This window comes from Vanellus vanellus (genome assembly GCF_965231255.1).
Source record: "Vanellus vanellus genome assembly, chromosome: 8".
Taxonomy (NCBI): Eukaryota; Metazoa; Chordata; class Aves; order Charadriiformes; family Charadriidae; genus Vanellus; species Vanellus vanellus.
In genome coordinates, this window is record NC_138913.1 from 11,948,845 (window position 1) to 11,967,876 (window position 19,032).

The following is a 19,032-nucleotide window of genomic DNA, read 5'->3' on the forward strand; positions in this document are numbered from 1 at the left end:
CCTGGACTCCAACACTGAACAAAGGTCCCCAGAAAATAACTGTACATGGCAGAACTTGTAAGATTTATCTGGAAAAGGAGAATATTTTGGAGCTATTTTGCTTTACCTGCTACCTGAAGCAGGTACAGTTAAATGGCATTTCACTGCCACTGTAAAATCACTTCACATGCAGGAGGGAGCACAGCAGCCCATGCTCAGGGCATCGCCAGCTGGACATGGAGCCATTGGTTCGTCCCTGCTCCTTCCCAGTGCAGTTGGGGTGACAGAGTGGCCTTCAGAGGGGACAGTGTCTCACTGGTGACCACCAGGTGGCAATCACGACACAGAAACTCACCCCCCTCCCCAAGGGGACCTCCAGGGACTGTCAGGTTACCCCTGTACAGGTATCACCCTGGATGGACAATGCCACCGCCACTCTTGGCCAGGGCATCCCACTGCTCCAGCCACACGTTGTCACTATGAAGACCAGACTATGCCATTAACTGTGCTTGGAAACCTGTCACTGAACTTCCCAAGGGAAAAGGAAAGTGAAGGAAAATGCATGACCAGCCTGGGGGAGTTCAGCTGCAGGATGGAGAGTACCTGGAAACACCCAAGGCATCCAGGGGGAAATGACTGCAACTATGGAGTTTCCTGCATCGTACTTCCAGCAGACTTAGACGGTGCAGAGTGATGACCTACAGGCTCTTTAATCCGGAAACCTTCAAAACCATGGTGGTGCTGCCAAAGGGGTATCATGAAGTTTGTGGGCAGAACTAATGGGTGCACAAGGAAGTTCAAAAAAACAGGCATGCAATGAGCTGCAGATCACCCACTCTTCTCTCCTTCAGGTGGGCTATGACTAGCAACACGACTTATAAACAAGCCTATAAACTAGCCCAAAAGTAAACAGGAAACTTTTGGGACTTTCAAGAGGTTTCCTTGCCTTTCAGTGTTTAAACAAGCATGTATGTAGAGTTCAAAACAAAATGGGTCACCAAGGTTTTATGCTCCCATCTCCACAAGGCACTTAGTGAAGTGCAACTGAGTCCCAGAGGAAATGGCTATGTCTGAAGACAATCATGGACATTCTCTTTCCTGACAACACCCTTTACATCTTGGAAACTACCTAAACAGCCAGATGAGAATATACAATGTTGTCAGAAGCATGGATTAAAGACACACACATTAGCCAATGAAAAAAGACATTAGCCCATCCTCCTAATTTCCCCCGTTTCTGCTGAAAAGGGGGGTTGTTCATGACAAGAAGCCAAGCAGTACAATCACCCTCCAGTCTGTTCTCTGTTGGAGTCAAAAAAGACAAAGAAAATCTCTGCCAATAAGAAACTTAGTCACAGTGAAGTTCACAGCACAGGCAGCCCCTAGCTAAGTGGGGCTCAAAGGGAGGCCACTTCAGTTCATGCACTGCAGTTTAGCTAGGAAATACTGAGTGACTTTACGGCTCGTGTGGCTCTCAAGGACTACACGTGAAACTTGCTATTACTAGGCACATGAAGCAGCCACAACTGATAATGAACTTAAACTCAGGGAAATAGGGACTTCAGTTTAGTTTACTTTTAGTTCTAGGGCTGATAAATCTGTGCCAACATAAAAAACAAACAAAAAACCCAAAACAAAAAAAAAAACCCAAACACAACAGTTTTACATAAGTTTTAAGCTTTACCAGGAGTTTGAGCTGAGGACTCCAAAACCCACGGTGCTGTCACTGTATGTCAGCTGTGCTACCCCATCAGAACAGCTTTGCAAGGGGAAAAGAAAAGTTGGGCTTTATGCCCAACTCCCACTACGGGACGTGCTCCAGATTACATCCAGATCCCCATCACCTGTGAAATTTGACCACAGCATTGCCATAGGTCAGAGTTACCTGCTCTGGATCACCAGCTAAACCAGGACTACTCAGTTTTTTCCCAAGATAACTGAATAGATTTGTCAATGTCCACCATTTCTTATTGAGACCCACTCAATAGGAAACAGCATGGCCACTCCAGGCGGGAGCTTGGCACACTGCAGCTGTTCCTAAGAGTGAAAATGCTGAAAAATACAGGGTGTTCCTGAAGGAGAGTCAAAATGAATTTGCAAACTGGATCCAGCCCAGCATAGGTCATTTGTGTAGCGCTGGCTTAAAATCTCCTCCTTCGTGGTAGTGCCTGCAATTTGAACTCTGGACAGATGTACCTTTACAGTGCCTCCCGAAATACACAGCATGCAACACCCTTCTCATCTGCTTCAGGAGTGAATGAAACTTTTCTTGATTTCTAGTGTCCTTCCACAAAGCAATGCAAATTTAAAACCACAAAAATCTGTGACTTCTCTCTACTTCTTACCAACAAAGGCTTAAAAACCAAAGATGAGCCTCACAGCCACTGATCCTCCTCTGGCAGAATTGAAATGCCTACACACTGTGTACTACTCTTACACAAAGGGAGGAAAGATTGAAAGGTTGCCAGCACCCACGGTGCTTGTGCTGATCAGGCTCAGTACCTGTGCGTGTTCCTTCCAGACTGCAAGCTCTTCTGAGCAAAGACCGTATGCTCATTAACGCTGTGATGTGCCAGCACACTGAAGCAAGCACCAAAAGAAACTAACGTTATGTAGCCGTACGATTAACTAGCGATGAGCTGTCCTTAGCCTCATCACAATTGATCCACCAAATACCAGAGGGCTACAAGACAAGTATCTTGTTAACAGAGTCCTGTCTCTCATGCATTTATCAAACTAAGTGAAACCAAGAACTCCGACTAGAAATCTGAGTCAACTCTACTTCCAGTGGCAGCCACGTACCCTGTTGCAAAGTTGCTGTCTTCTTTCCAGTCCACTATGCGACAGATGAAGAGTATATTTGAATAGTCCTCAGGCCTGGTCACAAAGTCTGGAGGGCAATCAGCCAAGGACACGTAGGCCCTGGGCACTCTGTGGTCCACAGGTGAGAACATGGCGCACCTCCTGTAGAGTTCACTGTTCTTGTCTGCCAGAAGCTTGATGAAGCCTGTAGCTGCCCGAGAATGTTTCTTTTCCAAAATATAGACCACCTGGAAGAGGCAAAGGTTTCTACAGTTAATACCTTCAGAGAAACTTATTTCCTTTAACAGAATAGGGATACAGAGAGGCTTAGCCGAGTATCTGGAAAAATCACAAGGCCTATATCATGTTTTCCCTGTGTGTGTATATGTGTGTGCATTTTTAAACCGAGTACCTATTTACAATGTATTTTCCTTGCCATCTTGCTCGTGGCTATAGAAGAGCGAAGTGCCTTCCAAGTGCTAGCTCTCTACAGCAATTTTCTTGATTACAGAACAAAACCAGACAAGAAGCAGATGCTTCCAAATGCAGGGAATTAGCCACAACATACAAGCAACTCCTGTAAAATCTTTCATTTGTATCCTCGGCCTATGATTTCGACATTCAGCGCAGAACAGGCCAGTCCAAAAACGGTGCCGCTAGCGGATCCAACGCTAACCACAGGAAAGGATGTGCTGTGGGGAATTTGGCAGTCCTATCCTCCTCTCTGTGCTTTCTGAAGTTAAGGGTTATTTTACCTTTATACAAGATGGCTTTGAAAAGAATAATAAATTACAATATCACTAAATAATTGTTCCAGAGAGGTGTTCATCCAGGCTATATTTTTGTAGACCATAATAAATCACCGGATAACAGAAATATTATAGCCGATTTCCTAAGCTTACACAGACGAGTCCTTCCAGAAGGTTTCAGGAGCTGCACCTCTGTGCGATTCTGAGCCCTGGAATTGCCACGCTGGATGAGACCAGAGGGCAGCCCAGCCCAGAAGAGGGACCAGAATCAGAAGCTGCAAGGCAAAGCACAAGACGTGGAAGAGTCCTGACCCAGAGCCTGACCCAGTAGTGCTTTTCTGGTCTCTTAACATTCCGAGATTGACTCAAATCTTGAACCAACAGCACTAACAGCCTTTCCAGAGTCTTCAAGAATTAATTCTGACAACTTTGGATATCCTGACGTTCGTATTAGTACCCGATCTTCTTTCTGAATCCTGCTAAGTAATTTTGCGTAACAAACAAAGGGAATTTAAACTAGGATAATTGGTAAAAATAACAAGACACTTGATTTTTATCAGATTGGACAATTACTCTCTTTGAAACAGGGAATGAGATTCAAAGATCAACAAATGGAGACTACGAGGAGGCCAGGGCTGGTCTCCTTCAGCCTTTGGGAGCGCACATGTGCTCGCTCGTCACTCTCCACGGAGTTACCTTGGCTGTCCTTTGAAGAAACTTATCTGGGAGGAGCCTGGGATCATTCACCTTGGGTCCATCGTCTTGCTTTGTTCTGTGCACACCGCTGATCCCAACAGCATTCACTGCATCAAACAACACAAACACAACAGTTACCGTAGCACGTTTCTATCACAAAATCGTGTTGGGCTTTCGCTGTAAACTACAATACAAGGTGAGTGTAGTAGACTTATTTGAAAGGAGAGAGTTCTCTGAAATGTTAAAATAGCCAAGCCAGAAGCAATTATTATTTCTCCAGACTACTACAGAGAGCAGATATTTGTTCACTTACCATGCAGATCTGCTGAAAAACAACAAAAATCAAAATAAATCCAAACTTTACAAGTACAACTATACCAGCCATAATAAACAAAATGGTGGAAAACACATTCTGTTTATTAAATACAAGAGCTACATGAATTTCTCGGCATTTCTTATTTGGAGTCATTAACATTATACAAATAGTCTGTTAAGTACATACATTCATTTAATATTTAATTTCCTTTAAAAATGTTATGCAAGGTAATAAAATGCATGTTTATCTTTGAAACCACATCTGCTAAGCTGACCCTCTTCAGCTGTAGACCAGCATTATGAAAAAGTCTTATGAAAGTAATCGCTATATATAACAAACAGCTCCCTCCCCTGAAATCTCTTCACCAGATACCGCGAATATTTAAATCAACAATCAACTAACTTCTAGTTTGCCATTTTCAAACATTCGAGTATCTGAGTTTGAAAGTATCTGCTACAGGTGGCTGGCACAGAATCACAGAATTTTCAGAGTTGGAAGGGACCTCTAGAGGTCATCTAGTCCCACTCCCCTGCCAAAGCAGGATTGCCCAGAGCACATTACTCAGGACTGCATCCAGGTGGGTCTTGAAAGTCTCCAGGGAAGGGGACTCCACAACCTCCCTGGGCAGCCTGTGCCAGTGCTCTGTCACCCTCACCCTAAAGAAGTTTTTCCGTGAATTTGAACGGAACTTCCTGTGTACTATCTTGTGCCCGTTACCCCTCGTCCTGTTACTTGGAACCATTGAAAAGAGCGTTTACCAACATCCAAAGTGATTTTTGCCATGGAGAAGGCTGGGACCGGTCCCTTTTTGAGCTGCATACCTGCTGAGAGCCCATGGTTACTGGTCTGACAATGTTTTTCAGATGGAAACATCTACACCCTCTTCTCCTAAGGGCTCATGAAGGATGGATGGCTTTTTCCACTAGTACGGCAATCACATCCATCTCAAGCACATGTGCTAAAATCTAGCCCTGAGTGTTCAAAAGATATTTTGCTTTCTTAAAGAGAGACCGTGGCATCAACCACAAGTTTCAAGGGACGTAGCTGTCACTGTTTTCCCTTAGAAGACATGAGATAAAGCAATGTTTCGCTGAAGACTGTGCTCCAGCAGGCCAACGGCACTCACGCACGCCAGAAAGCCTCAAGGAAAACAGCAGTGACACGCAGACCCTGGCCCCCAGATGACACCCATCTGTCCCACAGGGACCCTCGACGGAGGCTGCTGGTGACATGACGGATGAAGGGGGCCAGGCTGTGGGAGGGGAGGCTGCAGCTGCCGGCAGCGCCGAGTTGTGCCGGGGCACCGGGGGCTGGCGCTCGGGGGGAGCCGGGGTGGCAGCAGCTTGCCCCAAGGGGAACGGCTGTGCACCACCGTCAGGAGGCCACATTCACAGATGGTCCTGCTGCCGCGGACGGCCTGGGTTGCCTTCGGGCAACGTCACCCCAGCAGTACTTTGACAATGACGGCTATCGCTCTAATGATAAACTCTGGTTCTCATATGCCGCTAATTATCCCCAGCTTTGCCTTCTCATAGAAAGCTCTTCAGACTTTGCCTCTCCCCAGAGATCATCTTCTTCAGAAGAACCTAAGACACTAACTTTATTTTATCTTTACTGACTTGCTAGCAAGGCCAAGAGAACAGACAGATATTCAGGGGTTTAAATAAAAATCTACTTTCCTTCAAAAAGCAGCCGTAGTAGCAGCAGCAAACCCCTTTCTCTTTTACTTCTCCCACTGAAATGGAACTCAGATGTACCACAGCTGGGGCTACTAAGGAGTAAAACCACCCAGAGTTGCATGGAGACAAACAAGCTGAGGAAAAAAATTGCTTGGAAAATTATAAACAGTTTAAGAAGTGGGGTTCCTCAAGTTATACACCTTATTTGCTTATCTCCTCTAAGGCCTCTGCCAGCTACAGGTCATACCAAGCAATCAGTTCATAAAGAATAAAAGCAAGGAGCCCTTTTGTTTTCTTAAAAAATTTCAAGCCATCCGTTAATAGTCATGGGTTTATGGTGTGCCAACCATAAAGACAGGTAGGACAAAGAACAGGATGATCTGGGACAATGAAACACTGGCAGGGGCAGAGGGCAAGGGGAGGTTGGTAGCCTTCCAAAGGCCACGGGCTCAGGCACACCTGCCACAAGCCCAGGGCTTTACTGGAGTCAACTCTCCCCCACTGAACGCCACATACTGGTTGGAAGAGGAACCAGATCTAAACGTGTTTGCAGAAAAAACCAAGAGCTGCATATGCGGCTTTCCCAGCATAGCAGAATGGCAGCAGCGACTCAAGGTCCAGCAGGCAAGAATGAGAAAAGCACCAGGAGCCACACAAGGAACATGCCCTTATTAGCACTGCCTTCTTCCCACTTCTCCTTCCAGCTCCCATTTCTCAAAAATGTCACTAGGGTTTTTTCACTGCAGCAGCTTTCCCTGTTAGAAAAGGAGACAGCAGTGGTGTCCCTGGGAGGTATCACATACACACACGCAAAAGCACAGAAGTACCAGGACAGAGCTCTCACGGTCAAATGGGTCAGCACGGTGTCCTCTGCCTGGGACAAAGCACAGGCAGGGCTGGGGCACTGCCCCCCATCCTGCTGAAGCTGAGCCCCATGCAAACTCCGTACAGGTACCAGGAAGCCTCTAAATTCTCACGCTGGCACATGGTAGAACCTGCCTTTTTTCCTCTCAGCCAACATCAACATGGGGCTTTTGGCTGGCTGGAAAGTACCTTCTTCCTCGGGGGTCTCTCAAATTTCAGTATCCCTCCCAAAAAATCCTGGGATTATTAGAGACTCCGGCAGACACAGGCTGGGATCTACAATTATACCCTCAACAGAAAGAAAGAAGGAAGCAAATCCCAGCCATCTACTTAATCAACTTCAGTATCTAAAAGGTCATCAGGTCGTTTACTGAGCGGCAGCGCTCCTGAAACGAGGGACGGGGAAGAAGACTCACAAAGAAATCTGCACTCGTGGGGCCGAGATGTGGACTCCTCCATAGCTTGTAGTTGCTCCTTTTGAAGTCAAAACACTGTCGGTACCAGGGTTGCATCTAGTGCTTGGGGGTCTCCAATAGCAGAGCAGCAGCCATGAGAGCTCCCTGTGACAAACCCCTCTGCCCAGAAAGCAGAATTACCCAGATCCAATGACGACCTTGATCAGTTGTGAAATTGCTGCACAGAGACCTCAGTCTCAACTGAAACATCAAGAAAGAAGTAAGCTGCCACAAAAGCCTGGTCTCCGCGTCCCCTAAATACACTTCTGACGGTCCCTGCCTTTCAGTGCACATCCCCCTTCCCTCCAGCAAAGCTGGAACTTGGTGGGTGGGCGGGTGGAGAAGCATCGGGGCCCCACCGGAGACTGGTGGTCTAGAAGATCTGAGCTGAAAGATGCAAACATCTCCCACAACAGGGCAGAGCCACAGAGGCAATTCTTGAGGAGAGTTAACTTGGGAGAGGAGCATGACTTTGAGCAGAGGAGGTGGGAAGAAACTCTTTGCATTATGCCAAACTAAAAATGAATTATTCTGACCCCTTTACTGCGGTGGTTATCCAATGACCATTCAATATTTCCACCCTGGGCAAAGACATGTTTTCTGAGAAAGATTTACTATGTTAGCTTGGGCAATACTTCATAAGCTTATCTTACAGTGAAAACACACTTCAGCAACCAGGATCCAGTGAAACTGCATTATAATCTCGGTGTTTTCCTTTCAGCGATTATCTGACAAACCAAAACTGTAACAGTCTTACTTTAAAAAAAAAAATAAATTAGGCACTGGATACAAAAAGCAACTCAAATTAGTTATGTTATTACCAACAAAGTAGGTCCAGGACACTTGGAATTTGCCTCCCTCTGTAAGAGATCAGCTTAGGCAGCTTCAATACACACTTAGGTTTGCCTGACAGGCATTCCTAGGTCAAGTATTATTTTTTTTAGAGCCCCCCAAATTTCCTTTTACAATTAAATTACCATGACATTAAAAGGTGGCCAAAGTGGACCAAAAGTCATCAGACTAGAATTCTGATTACTTGTGACAGATCCAAAATTATTTTCACTGGGTTTGCATTGGTCACTGTGGAAATTTGCAATTCTGTCCAAAAAGAATACAATTAAAGATGCAATATCCACTTGCAAATGAAAATATATCATAGCTTCAGATCTGAAAAACAACTCACTGGAAAAAAAAAAAAAATCTCCCTCCCTGCATGGAAAGAAACAAGTTTAAAAAAAATTAGTTCAATGTTTGCTACTTCAGCTAGAGGAAAAAAAAAAAAACTTTAGCAGTTATTTGGCTTACTCTACATGGGCATATCTAAGAATCCCCTCAGAAGGCATTAATGCTATGAAGCTTTTAAAAAAAGAAAATACTGCTTTTCAGCTTAGTGCTTAGATACCAGCACATCTGTAAACCTCTCAGTAGCAGTAAGTAGTAGACTTACTAATTAAATAGCAACACTTAGGTTCTCTGATGCCTGCTTCAATAAGCAGTTTTCAGTATATTATGTTTTAGTACCAAATACAGAAGGAAAGTAGTGTAAACCAAACCAATTTATTATAAATATTTCAAGGATTTTGTGTCACACTCAAAAAGGATGTGTTTTTTGAAGCTCTGTCTGTTATCAACACAAGAGCTATGGAAATGAAAACTCCCTTCAACCAAAAAGCGATACATTCAAATGCATGCACAGATTTGTCCTGGATTACCCTATTGTGCTACAATCTTAATTTTTAGGGACAACGAGAAGGAAACGTACTGCTGTTTAGAAGACAGGACAAGGGTTCTTCACATTCTGTCACCAACATTTATTGGCACAGAACAGGTTTTTCCTCCGGAGCACAAAACTGATGGTAGGAACCAGTGGTTCACATCATACTTGGTCCTCCCTTCACCAAGTAAACCAAAACGTATTTTTTTGAGGATCAAAGCAAAGGGATCTCTTCTTTTTTTTTTTTTTTTTTTTTTTTTTAAAAAAAACCACCTGTCCCTAGCTGGATGATTTCAGTTCCTACAAATTTATTTCAGTACCTACAGAGGTAGGAGCTCTGAGCTTCTCCTGACCTTTGCAGATTTCTCCCCCATGGAGTACGCAATACAGAGGTCCATGTGAGCTCTCTCTGAAGTCTCCCCCAGCAGGCTGAAGAGCTTCTCCTCCCTACCCAAAAGGTAGTATTTTGCAAGCATTTATATCTCCACACACAGAGCTTTCCACCCGTGATGGAGGGAAGACAGGTAGTTCCCTGTGATGAGACACTTAAGCCAACAGCTTTGGAATTTAACACATGCAGCCAGTCCAACACCAGCCAAACAGCTCCCGTGTGCAATGCAAGAGGACTCTGCAGGTAAGAACCAAATTGGCTCCAAACCATGCAGCACTCCTGAGTTGTCTCATCACAGAACTGTGTGTCTAACGAACAGGACTAAATTCCTCCGAGATGTTTATTTTGAATACTCATTTAAGCAGACTCATCCAGCCACAGCTGTTCATGTCTAAATACCTGAACTCACACACCTGCATGCCCAACGGCACACTGAAGATGAGGACCAGGAGACTCAGATGATTAGCAAGAAGATTTTTGAAGATGCACAGGCAGGAGGAGAACCTCAGAGAGGGAGAGGAAAGGCATAATAACGAGTGTGTACAGCAGAGAGACGAACATCTGCAATAACACAGAGCAGAGGCAATATGAAGAGATGAGTGTCGCTGGCTTCCTTACACATGCAACGCAGCCAAGCATGTAATTATTTAGTTATATTTAGCCACCTCCACGAGGAATTATGGAGGAGATGGCAGAATGACAAGACAGGGGTGTCACTTCTCCTTAGAACCCTCCAAGCCTCATCCACAACAAAGATTCAACATCCTTTTGGGAAGCTGCCATCTAGCCCAAGAAATCAAATTGTAGCTGTCTCAGTAGCCACGTAACATTTCGACGACCACAGCACAGGTTCTCAGGCCTCCTGGCCCCCGCACATCCTTGAGAAGCTGCCAGTCAACAGCGGGGTTGGAAGCTTTATTGCAACGGAATTAAACCTCCAAAAAATCAGGCAGTGTTGCAGTCTACATAAATACAGTTTTATTACTTTAATGGCAACTAAAATTAAAATGTTACAACAACATTTCCATTGAGTATTTTGCCTATCTACTTAATGTTCTTCCTTCCTGTACGTGCATTTGTTCCTAAAGTGTGTGTGTCCAATTTTACTATTGCATGGAAAATATGTTAGTTGAATGAATCCTAATCTGATTCATCCTGGAAACCTTGGTGCTAACAATGACCATACTCTAATATGTTTATCTCCACACCCACCATTCTTTCCCAGTATCATGCCCTCTCACTTACTTGACCTAAACTTGTAACGCAAAGGAGGAACACAGGTGAATTCAGAAACATATGGTAATACGCTGAACTTAATCTAATTCCTGTTACCTAATTGCATAAGTAACTTCTTTTTTTTTCTTGCCTCACTTAAGAAGTCATTTGAGGGTCAAGATAACTTACTAGAGAAAAACAGCATAAGAAGCTTTCCCAACACTAACTTCCATCGCAGGCTTCAGCTGTGCAACAAAAGAATAACTGGAGCTTATTCAGCCCATAGCATTTAATCAAAGCAACGGTAAAGCCCAATTTGTTCAATACCAGTAGAACATTTTGCTTAAGTTGCTACACTGTTTATTCTTCAAGAAATCTATGCTTTCATTTAAGAAAAGTTATAGCAACAACCAAAAGAGCTAGATCCAGAGACCCGCAAACATGAACTTAGGATAAACTAACACAGAGCTGTCTCGAGCAGCTGAAACGGCTCCAGCTTCTCTGCTGGTTTTCCAGGCTTCAGCAGAGTGAAACCGATCTGATTTTTGACAGTTCCACCTCAAGGATTTCTATTAAAAGCCGTGTAACTGAGAAGATTTCCTGGTGAGCTTTCACTCTGCTGTGGCCTAGAAATGTTAAGAGCTATGCAGTGGAGACGATCCATCTCCAGAAAGCTGCAGGCTAGGAAAGAAGCGTGAAGACTCCTTAAAAGCACTCAGAGTGAACGGGAGCCTCTGAAGAGGAGTGAGAAAAACATTTATTCCTTCCAGGAGCCAGTGACACTGGCGGGCTCCAAATTTGTCAGAGATATCATGACAGCTAAACTGAAAGAAGAGGGAACGTGAGCAGAGCAGAGGGACAGCACGTGGTCCAGATTCTCATCGCCATCATCCTTTCCCTACCAGCCTTGGCCAAAGAGAGGAATAGTAGTATCTCCCTAAACTCTGCCTACGCCAATACAAGACCCTCCTAACTGCAGAAGGGCTCCAGGTGCCAGAGGAAGACACAAAAGGCAGGTCAGTGTCTAGTAAAGCTTCAAAGAAGAGAGAGAGCACACAAAATCATAAGAGGGGGCATAGAAGCACACGAGAAGGTGCGGAAGTGCAAATCAGAGATTAAACTCTAAATTATAAATGCATTTTCTCCTTTGCTAGAAGGATCCAAAAACTCTTCTAAGCACTGAGTGTTATCTTGGGAAAAGAATGGCTTAATGCATTATCACACAACCGTACTGTGGAGGTCCCAAATGCCACCACTTCTGTTGAGCCAAGTAACCCTGAAATACTCAATAACAGCCTCCAGTCAGTACCAGTGAGCTCCAGTGAGCACCTAGCAATTTTAGATTATAATTTCTGACTTTACTGCGGCTGTTAGAGACTGACGGTCACATTTGACTTGAAAAGAGACCTGCCAGTGTCCACCTGGCCAATACTGGCTAGACAGGCAGACAGAAGCAAGTTCTGCAGCAGCTCCAACCCAAATTCTGACTCTACCTATTAACTATCAGCTATCCGATTCAATTTTCCATCACACAATTGGCTGAGTTGGCTGTCAGTTCACTCTGCCCGTAAATTAGCTATTTCTATTCAAACTTCATTACGTCAAGGCAGTGACCAAGCCTCGGACATTCACATATTCAAAACTCTGATTTGCAGAAGTGTAGGTGTAAGTGGAAATCCTGAACAAACACAACTATCTGATTGCTGCCGGGGCAGCCAGTCCACCAACTTGATGACTTCTGTGAGCCACCCCGTGGGAAGCAGGATATTCTGCATATCTGGTAAAGTAAGATCTCTCGTGAGAAGAGTTGAAAAAAGCTGAGCAAACTAGTTTGACAAGGATAGCTTTTGGCATAGTGACACAGTTTTACAAACTTTTATTTGAATACCCTTTTGCTAAGAAAGGCCGAGGCGCTTTTACGAGCACAGCTGCCATTCTCAAGAGTACAAGTAGCTGCTACTGTTCAATTGCTGATGTTTCTTTATCAGAGTAATCTGATTCCAATATTTAACAAGAGACAGCTCATGTTTGTATGAAACTCAAGTGACACACAAGTCTGTGTAGGGATACAGCATCGTAAAGTACTCTGTACAGAACATTTTGCACTTTTCCTGGGTTAGGAGGATACAGAGAAGATTCCGGGTTTTATTACACATTGAAATGGGGTGTAACAAAAATCCTTCTACTGCGGTGACAAGTCACAGAAATAATGTATTCTAGAGCTCAGTATTAAGTGATAAGTTACATTACCTCTGTTGCAGTAGTTGATGTGAATGAGGATTAAGGAAAAGAATTACAGACCTGGCAAAGGTCGTGTCAACTGGCGGATGACTTCTCTGGACAGCAGTGACACAGAGTAAGTTGAGGCGTCAGGGTAAAACACAGGAGTTACATGTCAATACCAAGTACTACAGAGAATTAATCTTTTCTGTGTACACAATATTGTCCAGACTAGTGCCAGGATGCTATTGCCTTGTTCTTTGCCCGTAATTCAATAGGGCATAGAAACCCCATAGAGGGTTTGAAGGACACTAGTAAGAGAGTTGAGAAACTTTCTTCAAGGTGCTCATTCTCACTGTCTTTGTAAAGAAAAAAATAAACAACAGATAAAAAGTTTCTTCAGCTTGTAGAGATATTTATACCTTGGAAATACAGCTGAAAATGCAAGAGGAAAGAGATTTCCAACTGTGCTAAAAAAGACCTACCTCCAATGACCAAAACTTAACATTAAGAAAATCTAACGTTGGGAACAGGATAATATAGCCCTTCATGTAGAACAGCATGCTGGAGAGGAAAATGGCTCATTGCTTCCTAGATCAGGGAGTTTTCTGAAGACAATCTTTAACCCAACTTCTTTGCAAGAAGAGTTCAGAAAGGCAGAGCAAACTCGTTTGACCAGGACAGCTTCTGGCATAGTGACACCAGTTATGAACTTTTATTTAAATATCCTCAAGCAAAGCAAGACTGACGCACTTTTATGAGCACCAGAACTTTTGGAAAGTACATGGGCTGAGAATTAGCCTGAATGTGATGGTCTCTTCACTTCTGTGGACTTCCTTCTTGCTTATCCCATCCCTTCTAGGGTCTTAGGAAGAGAAGGGCAGGGGGCACAGCTCTCGTAACTGCAGCACTTCGTGAAGACAGATCCAACTCTGAGTCTCAGCCTGCAGCCCCATGCATAACAATTTCTACCAGTCTGCTTTAAGCCCCGCAGGGGCATAGGAAGCCCAAAGTACAATGACTTCAGGGAAATTCAGTCCACTCAAGTCTGGGCCATAATCAGCGTACACAATGTTTCATGCTTCAGAGCTTCTGACAGCAAGGGCCAATCCACACTTCTTTGCCCCAGTGTGTAACTAGAGATGGAGAGGGTGACTGGTGCTCTCAAGAGGAACAGAGCCACAATGAGGGATGGGACACAGGCCAGGACAGAAAAGATATCGAAACAGCCTGCACTCCCAGCATGACCCAGTGTGCTCTTATTCGAATGACACATCTACTTTTATTCTTCATGGTTCATTCTGACCATCAGCAGCAGAACAAATGAGGCAGCAGCAAAGATCTTGCGTAATTCTACTCCTCCGTCAGAACAGACTGAAGTCATCTTGCAACTGAGAGGCAGCAATCTGCAGAGCTTCTGTACATGCACAAAGATTTGAGCACTGTCTGGTACTGTCTAGAGCAACACGGCTCTGTTTTGTCACCCCAGAACGAGTAAAATTTACTTTTGATTCAATTAGGGTAGCTATGGATATTTTTCACCCCCAGAAATCTGGTGGGTTGTTGCTTAGTTTGGATTTTGTTTAGGTCATATGTAAATGCATCTTTTTATATATATATACACATATACATGTGCACATATATGTATAAAGCGCACACGAGAACACGATAGACTTTCTTGGTTTTATTTTATTAAACATGATACCATCGTTGGCATCTTTGTCCAGCTTGAAACCTTTAGACTGCCCTATGTTATGGAAAAAAAGAAGAAAGGCCACTACAAATGTTCATTTAAGAGTTGCACTGGCCACAAATTATTTCATCTGCTCCCTCCTGTGCATAAGGCCATGCAATAAGTTTGTGTAATAAGCCCTACAAAGCAATGCTCTCAGGGAAACTAAATAAAGCACCAGTTTTGGTGGGTCAGCGAGACACACACCACCCCCCCCCCATGGGATCTCATCTCCTGTACACACCTCTGTGTTTTGTTGCAGTAGCTGTTGCCAGCAGAAGGGATGTAACACAAAAGAAAAGACCCCTATGCAGTTAGCTTGAGAGTTCAGCGGGCAGCATCAGCCCAGCAGCCCTCCCAGGGGAGGCCCACGTTACACTGGGAAGGGCACTTCCACTCACTGCGGTCCAACCCTGCAAAACATTCTGCCTCCCAGTGCCGGTCCCACATTTCAGTGGGTGGCCTTAGCTAAGTTCTGCCTTGAAAAAGTGTATGTTTGGTCCTTTTAAAAAAAAAAAAAAAAAAAAGAGTTTTGAGCCACACCTGTGAAGGCTGAATTTGGCAGGATCTTTTCTTTTTTACTGACAGTTATCACTGATGCTAGAATAACTATTGCTGTTTTCCAGGCAAGACTTAAAATCTGGATAAGTGATGATATGAGAAATCGCATGAAAGACAGGAAACAAGCCAAAGCAATCATCAACTGCTCAAAAACACCTTCAGAAAAAGCAGCATCGTAAACTTTATATGTATTAAAAAAGGGGGGCATTAAAAAGCAGAGCAAGAAGAAACTAGAGAAAAATCTGTATGGGTTATATGGCCAAAGAAGCTGAAGCAACTACTAAAAGAGGTGATAGCAAAACACAAACTCAGCAGAAATCTAACTGGCACATCCACATCGGCCACACGGCTTCTTAAGGATGAACACAGAAAGGCCTTGAAAACAAAAGAAAACATCTGGCTTAGGCAACTGCAATGGAAAAGTAGGCTTCATTTCAACTGTGTAGACAATAAGCTGATTTAACATCTGCCCTACAAGTATTTTCCAAAGATAGAATTAAATCCTAAAAACCACTCAGATGGCACAGATTTTAAGAGATGACTTGATAACCTCCAACACAGGTTGTTCCAGAGCATCTCCAGGAACTACGATGCATCAAGAAAAGTAACTCTCATCAAGCCTTTACACTAAAGCACAGTTATACAGGTAAAATAAGATATTGGCTCAAGTTTGTATTGATTTTAAATGCTGGTGTCACTCTAGAATGTATTTCTCTGAATTTTAATTTGGCATTGCTATCCGAAGCAACAGAGATGCAACAGACACAACGTGCGACTCAGGAGCACTTTAGGAGACACAGAATTGTCGAGTCAGAGTCAAAGTGGCAGCTCAACGGTGTGCGGCTATAACACAGTGTCCAAGACTGCAAAAAAGATGGGGTTAATAATTAGCTGCGTAAAACATCTGCAGACAAGACGAGTAACTCCCAACTCAAGCCCTGTGCTGGAAAGTAACGGAACAACACGGAAGTTGGTTCACATACTTTGGCAGTAACTCAAAGACAGTGGAGGTACCCAGAAGGAAACAGCATCACGAACTGGTGAGGTGGCAGCTCCATTCATGATCTGAAACCAATGTTTTGTCATAAAAACTATAACACTTCCACTCAAATGTTATTTCCAGTTTTATTAGCAGATGGGTGTGAAAAATGGAAGTCTACCAAGAGTACAGGCAGAGGTATGTGCATCTTCAAACGCAATCTCTCAGGAAAACACGAGTTATTAAACAGAACAGCTTTAAAACCACCACCAAGATGTGTCAGAAACCAACAGCTACTTATGTCCTAAGTTACTGCCATCTTTTGCTGGACAACTGGGGCACACGTCTGGAATGCACCAGAATATCTGTACTGGCAAATTTTTCACCGGCAGCTGAAGGCACATGTTAAATGTGCTAATTGTCAGAATCCTTTCAACACGCAGCTCTTCAGGAGGGGATTTAGCACTAGAAAGGACATGCAAAGAGCAGCATAAGCACAGTTTGGGACAGGGGAGCCTATTTTATTTTGCCCTAAGCAACACTTGATGGTTTGGATGGAATTCAGATTCAGAATAAAATAGGTTTGCCTTCAAAACAGATCGCATAATTGGCTTTAGGTTTTAGTGCAATTTTCTTTTTAAATGGACCAAATCTTTAAGTTGCTCATAACTCAACTGTTTGAAAACAGCAACAAACCTAACTGCCCCCAAGGAAATATATTCTTATCCCCAAAATGAGACACAGATTGCCCAGCCAAGCTGCGATGAAGGAAACTGCTACAACAGCATCTTGAATTAAACAGCAACCAGCAATCCCCAGACAGCCCTGAGAACTGCAAATCTAAAGGTGTGACTTCTGTTTCACAGATTTACTTTGCATCAATCAAAACTACATAAAACCCAGTCCTTAATATCCATTCAAAGCTATGAAGGCAGTTTAGCAGAAAGGGACAGAAGTGATAAGGCATTAAGCTTTTATGCCTCTATTTTATATCTTGCAGCAAAGCAAAGCAACAAAGTAATACTTCAACAGTTTGCACAAATAAAGGCTTAAATCAGCAATCTGATCTACTCACCCTTTTCACCAGTATCCAGGGAAAGTTTCTTAATGTCGTCAGCCATCGTATCCTGCAAGTGGTCTTGTCCATGCTCTGCATCATTATCGTCAAACTGAGCTTCTATAATGACATCCGGACTTTTAGCATCGCCTTTTGCTGTCTCTTGAGGAACGCAAGTCCCCAACACATCCTCAGGGACATCTGATTCATGCGTGGCTTCTGTTTCTTTGTCACTACCATCTGGCTTTATTACCTGAAGGAGCAAGGGATTAAAAAAAAGAGGCAAGCTAAATCACTGGACCGAAGAAAGAAAACATTATCTTTCGTTTTTCATCTGCATCCCCAAGGAGCTGACAATGAATTGTGGGTGGCTGGTGGCACACTGCAATTGCCGTGTAATTAGCCACCGATATTGCACAATCCAAAGAGGTACCTCTCTAGGATAAAGACGGGAATGGCATGGCTTTTGCAATACCTCAACTGTGACAATAATGTATCCAAAGCGTATCTAGAGCATAACCATACAGTTCCTGCCAAGCCTCTAATCGGCTCTCCAGAAGTCGGGAGTAAGCACAGAGAGGGAGGAGGATACACTGCAATTTAACAAGTTGCTTAGACCATTGTTCACCAAGATACACTAATCATCCTGGGAAGTCCCAAAACTCAGGCATTTCCAGTGAATGCTGGGACCGTGTCAAAGCACATCTCCGGGAGAGCTCCCCAACACACAATTAAGAACAGACTGAAAAAGTACAGACCCGAGAACGCGGTGCCCTGCGACCTGCGGAGGAACTGGACTGTGGCGGCTTGGTAAGGCACCAAGCTCTGTATTTATTTCAGGCTCCAGACGTTTTGTTAAAGGCACTCAATTATTGCTGCTACCTATACAAATCTCCTAATTCAATTACCAAGAGGAATGAACTCAATTAGAGCACAAATTACTTAACCATTAACTAACTGATAATTCAGATAAGTAAGTCTGGCCATCGCTACAGCTTTGTCCCCACCTTAGTGCAGCAATGGCACCGGGGGAGGAGAAACCGCATGTGTAATCATGTCAAACAAAATCATGAAGGACACTTGTCCCAGTAAAGTAGACACCAGACCTGCATCGGGTGTGACAGAGGCAGGAACTGCTCCATCTCAGGTTATCATGATCAAAACGGTTCATACCTTGGACGCACATGCCTTTACTAGCATCCTTCACGCAACCAACTGCGAGTTGCAAGCACCCACCTGACCCTGCAGCCTAGATCCAGGTTTTAGTTCCAAAAGTGCTTAAGTTTCGCTCAAGCTGAGGTACTTCAGTGTGAAATTCAGATCAGCATGGAATGAGAAATAACCTACTAAACATTAAAATCACAAAGAAACCAGGTGACGGCATTCCAAGGCCCTCTCGGTGACTGAGCTCCTCTCTATGTGGTACTGGTGTTTGCCAGGCAGGTAATTGCCTGGAGATGCTCCTCGGAGGTCCCCAGTCCTCAGTATCGCTAACCCAGTACATGACAGCAGCAACTCATGCCACCAGCAAGGCAAGTGAAGGGCTCTTTAAAAAAAATGCAATAAAAATAAAAAACCCTTTCTGGTAACATACTTCATATGACAGAGTCACTAGAAATAAGC

The 19,032-nt window shown here is 43.9% G+C and overlaps 1 protein-coding gene across 2 annotated transcripts in view; it reads right to left on the reverse strand.

The window, feature by feature from the left end:
• Positions 1-19,032, reverse strand: part of DIS3L2 (DIS3 like 3'-5' exoribonuclease 2) — a 197,756-nt gene that overhangs the window by 119,228 nt on the left and 59,496 nt on the right. For both annotated transcript variants that reach the window (XM_082487396.1, XM_082487397.1), the window contains 3 exons: positions 17,428-17,662; positions 4,227-4,333; positions 2,782-3,029 (listed from right to left, as the gene is read on the reverse strand). In XM_082487396.1, coding sequence (XP_082343522.1) covers positions 2,782-3,029; positions 4,227-4,333; positions 17,428-17,662 — 590 coding nt within the window. The remainder of the gene's footprint in view (positions 1-2,781; positions 3,030-4,226; positions 4,334-17,427; positions 17,663-19,032) is intronic.